General features: G+C 51.8%; 1 protein-coding gene across 2 annotated transcripts in view; it reads left to right on the forward strand.

Annotated features, from left to right (window-relative positions):
- Positions 1 to 12,271, forward strand: part of NR1I2 (nuclear receptor subfamily 1 group I member 2) — a 31,459-nt gene extending 19,188 nt beyond the window's left edge. The window contains exons 3-9 of one of the 2 annotated variants that reach the window (XM_024578112.4): positions 1,820 to 1,953; positions 3,572 to 3,759; positions 4,647 to 4,921; positions 6,788 to 6,930; positions 7,129 to 7,245; positions 7,604 to 7,709; positions 9,107 to 12,271. In XM_024578112.4, the coding sequence (XP_024433880.1) occupies positions 1,820 to 1,953; positions 3,572 to 3,759; positions 4,647 to 4,921; positions 6,788 to 6,930; positions 7,129 to 7,245; positions 7,604 to 7,709; positions 9,107 to 9,251 (1,108 nt within the window). In that variant the 3' untranslated portion in view covers positions 9,252 to 12,271. Of the gene's footprint in view, positions 1 to 1,819; positions 1,954 to 3,571; positions 3,760 to 4,646; positions 4,922 to 6,787; positions 6,931 to 7,128; positions 7,246 to 7,603; positions 7,710 to 7,837; positions 8,166 to 9,106 lie in introns of those variants that run through there. The other variant, XM_045185859.2, reaches the window with a different exon arrangement.
- The last annotated feature ends 202 nt before the right edge of the window (positions 12,272 to 12,473 follow it).

The raw sequence follows: 12,473 nt of genomic DNA on the forward strand, positions 1-12,473 counted from the left end.
TCTCATAACTAAAGTCCAGAGGCCAAATTCAGGGTTGGTATTACCATCAGCTCAATTCTTTTTGTGTTTCTTTTCTGCCATCCAGTGTGAGGGCTCTGACCTCAGTCAGAGCTCAGTCTGACCCACAGTGCCTGGGCCACCGGCAGTAACCACAGCCGTCAGCCTGGGAACAGGAAGGCCCATCTCTTCCTCTCTCTGGCAGCAAGGAAGCCTTTCCCAGAAGGCCCCCCTCATTCCACATCAGCTAGAACTGGGTACCAGGCTTCTCCTGAACTGGTCACTCACAGAAGAACATCCCTGAACTAGACATATGCCAACAGGGCCACACAGAGGAGGGTGGACCCCTGAGCCTGATCTGATGCTGCCTGCAGCATCTGTGTGGAATGCCTTGGGGTGTGGGGTCCTCTGCTCTGCCCCCCTGTGCTGGGCTCCCCCCCACCCAGCTCACTGTAGTGGGACAAGCTTGCATTCTGATGTCAGGCAGACACACATTCAAATTTCAGCTTGTCACTGGACTGAAGGACAGCTAGCGTAGCGATGCATCTCTGACTTGGTTTCTGCATCTGTGCCAGGCAGGTGACACAATGTATTTTCTAGAGTTGTGAGAATTAAATCTATGAAGCTCTGTGATATATCTCGCCCAGCACTGACCCATAGCATGCTGTTAAAAACCTGAGTGCCTTCCCCCCTCTACCTTTCTGGGTGTTCTGGAGTAGGATCAGGGGTCTCTTACCCAGATCAGCAGGGGAGGCAAAAGAGAGGGGGTGTTGCCTGAGAAGCACCTGCCCCCCAGGCTAATCACTGGCCTGAGCTGCCAGTCACCTGATTCTGAGTGTGGCTCAGCCTCCCAGTTCAGCCCCTGGGCTCAGCCTGTCCCCATGTTCCTCACCAGCTTTCCCTCATTTTCCACACTGCTGGACCAGAACCAGAAGCTGGGGCCAGGGAAGAATTTTTTTCTTTCTATTCTGCTGTGTTGGGTGAGAGGATAAATTTACAACCCAGTGGCTAGGTCTTTTGTGGGAAGTTCGGGACGCCTGGGCGGTGGGGAGAGGGTGGCTGTGCTGGGACCCCTGCTGGGCACCCCCCCCCCCTCCGCCCGTCATCCCCCACCTGGCACAGCCGTGCAAGGACAAGTGGCTGCATTAACCACACACTTCGCTGTTACAGGGCTGTGAACTTCCTGGCTCCATCAGGCCAATCAGGGGGAGGCAAATTTCCAATGGGGAAGCCACTGCCTAGTGGGGTAGAAAGCCTCCCAACAATTACCCCTCCTCTAGCTGCCTCTGACCCCAGAATCTAGAGTGGGGGCTTCTTATGTTTCTTAGGCTTCTGGGATGAGGTTTCTTCGGGCTCCCTTGTCTAAGGAGGAGAAATCCAGGAAGAGGCCACCTCCACAGAAACACTGCCAAGGTCCTCCTCTGGGGTACCCAGGAACAAGGACAGAAGAGAAGGGGATGAGGGTGTGGGAGGGAACTGGGCCTGGGGCCTGGGGCAGAAGCATCCCAGACAGTGTGACAGCTCAGGGCTGCCACAAGGGCGTGTGGAAAGCACAGTGTGAACACAGCAGGAAAGATTTTCACCTGCTTCCCTCCTCCAGCGACCTCTGGTCCTTGAGGAAAACCCAGCCCAGGTGGAAGACTGAAAAGCCCTCTCCTCTCCTTTCCTATGAATCTGACCCAAATCAGAGGCAAAGGCAGGCCCACAGAGGGTGTGGCTAGTGTCCCTGGTATTGGGACAGGACAGGGTGAAAGAGAGGTGGGGTCTGGAGCTCCCTGGCCATTTCTCCATGGCCTACCTTTTGCTCTCTCTTCTCTCACAGGAGGGCCGTGAAACGGAACGCCCGCCTGAGATGCCCCTTCCGGAAGGGCACCTGCGAGATCACCCAGAAGACCCGGCGGCAATGCCAGGCCTGCCGCTTGCGCAAGTGCCTGGAGAGCGGCATGAAGAAGGAGAGTGAGCAGCGGGATGCGCCCTGAGTGGGCATGGGGCTGAATGCACGGGCACTGTGAGCCTGAGGCCCAGCAGGAACGGGCCCGGGGGGTGTGTATACACAGGTGTGCACCAGGAATGTGTGTGCATGTGCACAGGTGCTTGTGGCAGCTGTGGCCTGTGTGCAACAGGCAGGCACATGGAGCAGAGCCTGCAGCGGGCACCACTGTGGTCCATCCCAGGGATGTGACAGATGGAGGGTAACTCGATGCTCTGCTCTGGGTGTGGGGGTTCTCAGGCCAGAGTCATGCCCCTCTCTCCTCTGAGGTGCCCTTGTGATTCTTTTTGTCCCCTTTAAAATGGTCCTTATGGTGTTTTAGCTGAATTGGGGGAAGTGAATTTGGGAGTGGGAGGCCAGAGACACAGGGTGTGATATGCCCCCCAACCTGCCAGTGGCTAGCGTCCATTGGCTGTCCCAGATGGAGCATCCTACACAGGAACTGTTTGCAGACAGGTGACACAGGGTGCTTTTCATTCTACATGTCAAGCTTTGGGATAATTGTACTCCAGGGTCACTCTGAGATAAAAGTTCATGGGGGAAAGACTGGAAGCTTCCAGCACATATTTGTCTCCATCGATCACAGACTGGGCGGCCTCCTTCAGGGGCTGAGTTCCCTGGCATGTGAGCAGAGAGCCTTCCCTGTAGCCCAGCTGAGAGGGAGGCCTTCCCCGCTCTCCCTGCTGTTTCCCCCAAGAACACCCACTGCTTCACTTTGCACACACAAGTGGGCTCCAGAAATCCACAGGCTACTTAGGAAGTGGTTGGGTTGATATTTCTTGCTAAGCAGTAGCCCCAGTTTTCCAAGAGCTTGGGGACCCGGAGAACTCGGAGGGCTCTAAGGACTCTTGCTGGTGTCCAACGCGCTAGACAGGAATGCATGCTATCAGGTGGCACTTACTGAACGCTCACCAATTCCAGGGTGTGTATGTGTGAATATACAGGGGTTGGCCAAAGTAGGTATACAGTCGTGAGTACACAAATCACAGGGCATATTCTTGTATTCTTATTTATTATTGTTATTGATAGAACTGTAAATCTGCTCTTGCTTGCCACTATGTATATTCATAGAGATGTATACATATGTATATATGTTTATGCACACATATGTGTGCACGTGAATGTGTGTGTGTGTGTACATATCTCCTATGTAGTACAGCCCGGAGCCACATTAGGCGCTTCCCACGCACCGCCGCATTGTGGCAGCAGGAGCTGGTCAGCGGTCGGAGTTGAGTGCTGTCGCTCCAGATTACAAAGAAGGAAGCTGAAGGCAGGAGAGGTTAAGGAGTTTGCTCGAGGTCACTGCAGTCCCTCAAAGCTAGCACCTTTTGATTCTGAAGCCTAAGCTCTTCCCACCACTGTTCCACAAACTTGTCACAAACCCCACAGCCATGGGGAGCACACCAGCTGCTCTCTTCACTCTGTCCTCACCTCGGTGTTTCTCCAGAGGGGCCCATAGTCCCACGAGTCCGGAGAAGAGTGGGTTTCTTGCTGACGGCACTTCCCCTAATGCTGCCCATGGGGTTAGGAAGGGTGGCCTAGCTCCTCGAAGGTACCTGAGGCTGTGCCTGGCTGTCCCCGCAGTGATCATGTCTGACGCAGCCGTGGAGCAGAGGCGGGCCTTGATCAGGAGGAAGAAGAGTGAACGGCCCGGGACACGGCCCCCAGGAGCCAAGGGTCTGACTGAAGAACAGCGGACAATGATCAGGGAGCTGATGGACGCGCAGATGAAAACCTTTGACACCACCTTCTCCCATTTCAAGGATTTCCGGGTATGAGGTTCTAGAGTTGGCTCAGCGGCTATGCCAGCTCCTCACAACCCCAATCTCATCCCCAGGAACCCTGAAACAGTGGCCCTGGACACCAGCAGCAGTGGTACCTGGGAACTTGTTAGAACTTGTCAGAAATGCAGAGTCTCAGATCACCCCAGACCTCCAAACCAGAAACTCTGAGGGCAGGCCCAGCAGTCTGTATTTTGACAAGGCCCTGGCAGATGATTTGGGTGCCTACTCTGGTTTGAGAATCTTTGCTTTCTCCTTCCAGAACAGGTGGGATTTGGGTCTGACCCGTAAATGGAGTCCTGGCAGCTGAGTTGCCCCAGAGTTGCTGGCATTCGGGCTTTAGGAAAACAGGGGCAGGGCCTATTGAGAGTGTGACAGGTGTGAACTGGTTTTACTGATTCAAGAGACATTAATGATCTCTGCACCATCAGCTACCTCTGACGCCTGTAGCCTTCTCCCTGACCCTGCTGTGCGTGCAATATTTGGGTTGACCTGCTCAGAGCAGAGGACTGGTAGCCAGTGGCCCGAGATCTGTTCTTTCGATATATAGACCCCAGACCCTTCTCTCTGTCTCCCAAGGGCAAGGTCAGGGATGCTTGGGACACACCAATGGATATAGGTCCCCTCACCTTCCCCGGGGCAGGGCGCAAACCCATGTCTAACCAGGCAGGGGTGTGAAGGAACATTAATTCACAGATCCAGAAAGTGCACCACCTGATAGGAGCCCAGAGAGGAGCAAATGCTCTGTGTGCGCGTCTGTGTGTGTGTGTGTACGCCTGCAGTTGCTGTGGGTGCCTGTCAGGGGCCTGTGTGGGAACTTGTTTGGGAGAATACATGCTGTCTATCCTCTCCTTTCTCCACCTCCCACTCTGTTCCAGCTGCCAGAGGTGCTCAGCAGTGGCCATGAGATCCCGGAATCTCTGCAGACTCCATCGGTGGAAGAAGCTACCAAGTGGAGCCAGATTAGAGAAGATCTATGCTCCTTGAAGGTCTCTCTGAAGCTGCGGGGAGAGGATGGCAGCATCTGGAACTACAAACCCCCAGCAGCAGCCAGCGGGAAAGAAATCTTTTCCCTGCTGCCTCACATGGCTGACATGTCAACCTACATGTTCAAAGGCATCATCAACTTTGCCAAAGTCATTTCCCACTTCAGGTAAGACATGGGGGCTGGTGGACAGGTATGGAAAAGAGCAGAAAGCAGCCAGCAGGTTTAAAGGCTCTGAGGCAGACATCTCTAAAGTTGGGGAACGTTGGTGCCCAAGGACCCTCCCTTATCTCTGCCCCTGCCCCGGGCACCTGGCACTGTAGGGGATGGAGCCCTTGCTGCATGTCTCCTTAGCTGTGGGACTGCGGGCCTGCCATTCAGTCTCACTGTGTTTTAGCCTCCTCATCTCCTGGAAGGGAGCTAACGAGGCTACTTGCTGAGCTGTCCTCTGAAATAAGAAAACATCTGCAGAGTATCTAGATCATACATGCTGGACGTTCAGATTCTCTCCCCCATTTCTCCCAAAAAGAGCAGGAATATAAGTTGACAGTTCCAGTTCAAAGAAAGAGTTAGAAGGAAAGGGAAGAAAGTCCAGAGGGAGAAGGAGAGAGACAGGCACGGATGCAGGGTCTCTGACAGTCGGCCGCCAAAAGATGGTTGAGAGGGCCATGAGGAGGAGGGCAGTGCCGAGAACCAAAGGGCTGGGACTTCCCAAAGCTGGGTGTGGAGGCAAAAACCATGGGGCCGTGGGGTGGGGAGAAACCTGGAACTCTCCTGGTGTGGTGGCAAACACTGCCCCATAATATGCAATCTGTCAGGGCTGGGGACAGTGAGGGGCACACCGGTCCTGGGGTTGGCCACCTGGCCTGGTCAGGTGGAGCTGAATCACACACACTAGGGGAAGAAGGCGGGTTATATTCCAGGAGCCCATTGGGTCCCCTGTGGCTCTGGGGATGACAGATAAGTGAGGGGTGGCCACAGGCTGGAGTGGAATTCAGATTGTGGCAAAGTAGGTTAAAGGAGCAGGGAGAGTGGCCTCCTTACACTGTGGACCTTGATGACCCGCACTGACAGCTGATGGCCCACAGGATGGGAGGCCGCTCGCTGCTTCTCGTGGCCAGTTTTGAGCACAACCTCCAGGAGGCAGGCATTGCTGTCACTGTCACTCTCAGATAGAAAACTGATGTTCAGTGAGGCAAAGGAACTTACACAGGGTTGCAGTTAATCAGAGAGACCAGATCGGGAAGCACGAATCCAGAGTTCACAGCCACTACTTGTGGGTTCGGGGCCAGATGCTGGGGAATCGAGAAGAATATCAATTTCACAGCTCTGTATAATGGACTGAAAATATGGGGTGTGAGGAAAACAGGGGACAGAATTCCTGAGAGGAGCAAAGCCAGGGGGAGGAGCATCAGAGGCAGCCACTGTGGCTACCTGGGATCAAGGCATCCAGGCTGCCTGGGGAGAAATAGAAATATGAAATCCAGAACAGACTGCAGGGAGCAGATATCCCCTCAGCACGGAACTCGTGCCAAAGGAGTGGCGGCAGCAGGACTCTGGAAGAAAGACTTTTAGGAGGCACAAAGATAGCTTGGCCTGAAGGACTAGCAGTGTTTATTTAAGTGAAGATAAAGGGGCTATCATTCCAAGTGGGGAAACTGAGGCAGAAAGTATGAAGCCAGAGAGCAGGAGCCAAGACATCGGCTGCGGGTCAGTGGCTTGCAGGGGGTTGGAGGGGCGGGGCTGGGCTGTAAGGGACGCCAACTCCATTGGCGGGGAGTCTTTGAAGGCAGCAAGAGACTAGAGGAAGGTGGCAGGCAGGGCCAATCTGCTTGGCTGGATTGTGAGGGGCAGAGCTTCGAGGCAACCAAAAGCAACTGCAATAATTCTCAGGGGTATGAGCCCATTCTACCTCCTCCCTCCCTCTCCTCCAGTTTCTGGATTATGGGAGTGGGTGCTGGCCTCCAACTCCCATAAGCTCCCATAAGTGGCAGCTTCCCAGAAGCTGGCATCCCCTCCCGTCCTTGCTACCAGGGACCTGCCCATCGAGGACCAGATCTCGCTGCTGAAGGGGGCTGCGTTTGAGCTGTGCCAGCTGAGATTCAACACGGTGTTCAACGCAGACACTGGGACCTGGGAGTGTGGCCGGCTGTCTTACTGCTTGGAAGACCCTGCAGGTGCTTAAGAGCTACCTGCTGCCCTGGCAGAGGGAGAGAAACAAGCGGGAGGGAGGGGAGGAGCTGTGCCAGGATATGCGAGTCCTGAGACTGCAGGGCAGAAGGCTGGGTGATGGGAAGAACGACCTTGGTCAGGGAACTCCGGGGTTTGGGTCTACTTCCTGATTAGTTTTCTCCTCACCCTGCACCCACCCATAGGTGGCTTCCAGCAGCTTCTGCTGGAGCCCGTGCTGAAGTTCCACTACATGCTGAAGAAGCTGCAGCTGCACAAGGAGGAGTATGTGCTGATGCAGGCCATCTCCCTCTTCTCTCCAGGTGAGGCCGCTGCCTGGCCTGCCTGGCCTCCCTGCACCCAGGCTTGCTCACAGCCCTTCAGCTTTATGGGGGCAGTGGGGGCTGGAGGGTGCAGTAGCCCCTCCTCCACCATCCCCAGGGAAAATCCTAAGCAATAGCTTCGTCCCTCTCACTGCACAGACAGGATGGGGACTCCAGCTGATTTTTTCTTGGGTGGGTGGGCCACACACAGCCCTCGTGGCGCTCCACTCATTTCTCTGCCTGGGTGTCTTGGCTCTGGAAGGTGGTTGCCAGGCAGTTTGCCCTCTCTGGGCCAGACTGAGCTTGTCTTTGCCCCCTTGGCCGTGCTGGCACCACACTGCCTTTCCCTTTCTACCAGACCGCCCAGGTGTGGAGCAGCGCAGTGTGGTGGACCAGCTGCAGGAGCAATTCGCCATTGCCCTGAAGGCCTACATCGAGTTCAATCGTCCCCAGCCTGGCTACCGGTGAGCAGCAAGCAGGGAGGGTGTGAGGGGGTTCCCCTAGCACCCCTGCCCTCTGCCCCCTCTCCCTGTTTTGGGTCTCTCTGGGAGAGCAGACTGGAGGCACTCGTGGGGCAGGTTTTGATTGCCAGGGCTTTGGGGCCCAGTTCTGGGACCTCCACTGAGTTCTCCTGCCCAGTCAGCCTGAGCTCCTCCAGTCCAACAATGGAGAAACCTGAAAAGGGCTTGGGGCCATGCCCAGCTGACAGGATACTGCTCCCTGAGGCTCAGCTCCTGTCTGCCTGGGGCCTTCACTTCTGTCATCAAGGGATGGGGACAGCCAGGCAGTCTCCTGAGGCTCCTACAGGGTCTTTTAGCAATAGCCAGCAATACCATAACAATAATAAAGATAATGTTAACAATAATGATGATAATAGTAAATCTATAATAGCTATCATTCATTGAGAAGTGCCAGCCCTGGTGCCAAGCAGCTTACATGTATTATCACTGTTAGTCTTGAAAACAACCCCACCAAGTGGGTGCTACCACCATCTGCAGGAGACTGGGTGTTCAGAGTGACTGTCCCAGGTTCCACAGCGAAACAGGTGGGATCTGGAGGTGGACCAGGTGGACCAAGTCCAAGGCCCACACTCCTGAGCACTGCCCAACCACCTTCCAGAACAAAGACAAGCAAACGGGGTAGGAAACTCCTTAGTTTGTTCTCCCACAACCCAAAGGAGGAAGACTGCTAACGGCTTGCTTGGCTGGACAGAGGCTTCCATGCCTTCACTGGGTCTCAGCGGTCCACAGGTTTCAGCCATGGGGCCAGCACTGTGTATGTGAGTCCTTATTCAGCCTGCTCCAGTGGTCTTTTGAACTCAGAATCTTGGGAGGCTACAGTGGCTGTGTCTTCCTTTGCTCAGTTGTCCCTTGTATGGAGCTGGGAGGTGTCATGGGGAAACTGAGGCACAAGGTGTGTCTCAGTTACTATATCCTGGGCTAGATCCAGAAGGGATAATGGCTTGCAGCCCCTGATTCCATAACCACTGCCCTCGGCCCTCATCCTGGCCATCAGCCCAGGCTGTGACTCCCTCCTGAAACTGACCTGTGCACTTGGTGCCTGCGTTGACAGGGTGTTCCCACGGAAATCTCTGTGTACAAGGCCGGAGGCTGAGGTGCAAGTTGAGGGGAGGGGTGCAGGTCCACACCTTAAGTCCCCCAGGCTGTTCTGTCCTTCTTGTCCACAAGCTGAAAAAGACGCTTAAGGAATTCAGATGCAATTTTCTCAGTCGAATTTTGGTTGACCTGAAGTGTTCTGAGATCACAACACCCACACTTGTGCAACTCCAGAGTGGTCCCAGGGATGGTGGGTAGGGGCAAGGGTGGGCTGTCCCCCAACCTTTGCTCTGGCTCGCCGGCAGGTTCCTGTTCCTGAAGATCATGGCTATGCTCACCGAGCTACGCAGCATCAATGCCCAGCACACCCAGCGGCTGCTGCGCATCCACGACATACACCCCTTCGCCACCCCCCTCATGCAGGAATTGTTCAGCATCTTGGAAAACTGAGCGGATGCCCCATGGGCACACCTCTGTGGGGCAGCCAGAGCCAGAGCCCTGGGGGCTGCCACTCCTGGGGCTAGACAGATGGACGCTGCCGAGATCAGACCAGGCCCTAAAGATCCTGCTTTCTCAGGGAACTCATGACTGCTCGGATGATACTGGCTAGAATTCCTCATGAAGGGGACATGGGTCCCCAGCCCCCAGCTCAGTCTGTGGGAGCAAAGCCATTTACCCTCATAGGGAGAGTGCATTGGCCCAGAGGTCAGGTCTATCAAGAGGCAAAATCACTGCGCCCTTAGTAAAGGCCCCGTGGTCTGGGGATTTAGTGTCGTGGTAGGAGAGCAGAAAGGATGACTGGAGCTGGGCCATCTGAGGGTCTAAGCCCACACCCAAGTTCATTAGCTTCTTGGGCTTTTTCACAGCTATTTCTAGCTTTCCTGTGTCCTACTTTCCACTCACTCTCAAACTGCAGCCCCTGTCCTGAGTTGCTCGGTGAGTTCTAGGCCTGTGTTGATCAGCAGGTGCATTAGTGTCGATGTGAATATTAGAGAGAAGCCAGAGAGCCTGCACAAATGTCAGAAGCTTGTCGTGACCATTCTATGTGTCCACTCTTCCCTCCTCTGTGTCTCTGCATCCATCCAAACATTATTAAGTACCAACAAGATGTGACCTGCTGTGTGATATATATGCTGAACCAGACACCGATCCTGACCTCGGAGAGTTTATAGCCCAGTAAAGAAAACAAAGCAGAAACACAAATAACTGATCAAAAGAAGTGACAAGTGACGTAATAAGAAATTTCCTTGTGCAGATGCTAAGCTATGCTGGGGTATTGGGTGCACTTGGGGGGTGCCAAGTAAGGGACCCCTGGAACATGTGTGGGCACATGTGTGTGACTTGGTGAAGGTCTGCTCCATATCTGAACTGGGGCTTGGGTTTGCTCCTGAGGCTGGGACACTGGAGTGTTGTGACAGGGCTATGCCAACAGGCAGTTAATAAACGTGCTAGACGTGTGTGCACCGTTATGTTCCTGTTTACAAACCCATTATCAAAGTGCACGAGTATGAAAGTGTCTGCTTTGTTTATAGCCATTTTGAGTAAAAATGCTTTTTCTTTTTTTTCTTTTCTTGCCAATTACACTTTAACTAATTTTACATAGGCATTCCACCCCTAAGGCTTAGTAAGCAAATATAATTCTGAGTTTAATATCAAATCAAGGCCTGATGACTTAAATAATTAACTTTTGGCTAGAGATTTAAAGCTTTTTTTTTTTTTTCCTGACTTCTGGGGGAAAAAAAAGTGGGGTGGGAAAATAGAAATGTCATGCATATAATGTATGAATTTTTATTTCCATTTTTTACTACTTATTTTACTATTGCCCTTTACATATCTGAAGACTGTTGGTGCAAGAACATAAAAATGCATGAACTTGGTTTTCTCATAAAATGATTGTTCCATATAAAAATGTTATATATTTATACCATAATTAAACATGTAGCAATTGAACTAATTACAAAAGTCTAATACATTGATGCAAATGAAGCTACAAGTTAACTGAATTTTAAGGAACAGATACTTACTTAGCCTTTACCATTTTACAAGAAGTTGGCCAAACTTTGAGAACAGAAGAAATTGACACTATACATCAAAGCGAGCAACCTATTCCCTCTGTTCCTTCCAGATTTACCAGCTTCTTCTGCATGGAGATTTAGAACACACTCATTTTTAGAAAGAAACTGAGGGGGAAAAAACTTCTCTCTGCAAATACAATGAATACAGCTTTTGCTCCCAGGAATTTCTCTTTTGGAAATGTAACTGTCATTCAACTGCATTTATAAATCATATGCATCTCCCCTTCCTCTTTGGGATAATTTTGAGTGTGCTAGTCATTCAAATGTATGGTACAGTAAAGTGAGGGCAAGCTGTGATTAAGATGGGGTATTGATTCAATATGATTTGTTGATTTAAATTAAGTATTGATTTTAAAAACACCTGGGCAGTTCCCCATTGACTTGATATGTACATATGATATACATATTACACAAAGTGTAGTTACGATTCAAGGTTAGATGTACCAAAGAAGTCACACAGGATACTTCTTTGCAGCAGTTTTTGGATCTTGAGTTCCTAGGGCTAGGAGCCAGGTTCAGATTTCCTAACCTCAAACATTTGGATTCCCTACTACTCCCTCCACCCTGTTTTGAGCATGTGGAACTGCGCCAGTTTCGAGGCCTCCCTGCGGCCTCTGTTCTTTTTCTAGGCCTTGCCACAGGTGAGGATGAAGTGAGTCTCCAAAGCTCAGGGGAAAAGACCTCCTAAGTAAGTTACTCTACCTTCTGGCTCTCCCATTAGTCGGGGCCACTCAGCTGCCAATCCCTACCTGGCCCAGACTTTTAAGGATCCAATTAAAAGCCTTCACATCAAGTCTTCTCAGTGGGAAGGTCCAGGGTGGCTTCTCTTTCTGGAGAAAAGAGGATGTAAAGAGATACATTTGACTGATCATCCTTTTTCAGCTCTGACAATTTATGGGCTTCATCATTCCATTGTCCACAACACTTCAGTTTTCCAGTTTTTCCCTGGGCCCATAACTCTCCTAAATCTGAAGGTGCTAGTGGGCGAGTGAACTATTCCTACACCTGGGGACTGGGAGACCCCCACGTCATTTTTGTTCACTTCCTCTCACCAGCTTCTTCTCGAAGGGATCCTGTACCCTGACCGCTCCCTTTCCTCACCAACTACCCTTTTAGAACACCTAAAATGGTACCCACTGTCACTACTTCCCTGAATTCTGATCCCAAAAGACTGGAAAGGCATCCCTCCAAGATTTTCGGTTAAAAGGGTATCTTCCACAATCTCCCATTCAAACAGGGTAGGAAAGATGTTAGTGAATCCCCAACAAATACACTTCAACACCATCAAGAGGCCAGCCCATCTCACAAGTGACATCGTAATCCCCCTTCCCCTTCATTCCCTGCAACTGTTACTCATCTTTAATTATTATACAAATATTAGCAAACTCCACAAAATAAGAGGACCAGACTTTATCCAATATAAACTTTTCTTTATTGAAGCAGCAGTCACATGACTTTATATCTAGCCTTTAGATTAGGCCTGACAGTGAGTCAGCCCTAAGAAAAAAACGTCTTTTTGCACTAAAGAGACATTGCATGTTTACATAACATCATCCAGTATTGGAAATGATCAAACTTAGAACACATGTGTTGGTTA

Source organism: Desmodus rotundus, chromosome 2, assembly GCF_022682495.2.
Source record: "Desmodus rotundus isolate HL8 chromosome 2, HLdesRot8A.1, whole genome shotgun sequence".
Lineage (NCBI taxonomy): Eukaryota > Metazoa > Chordata > Mammalia > Chiroptera > Phyllostomidae > Desmodus > Desmodus rotundus.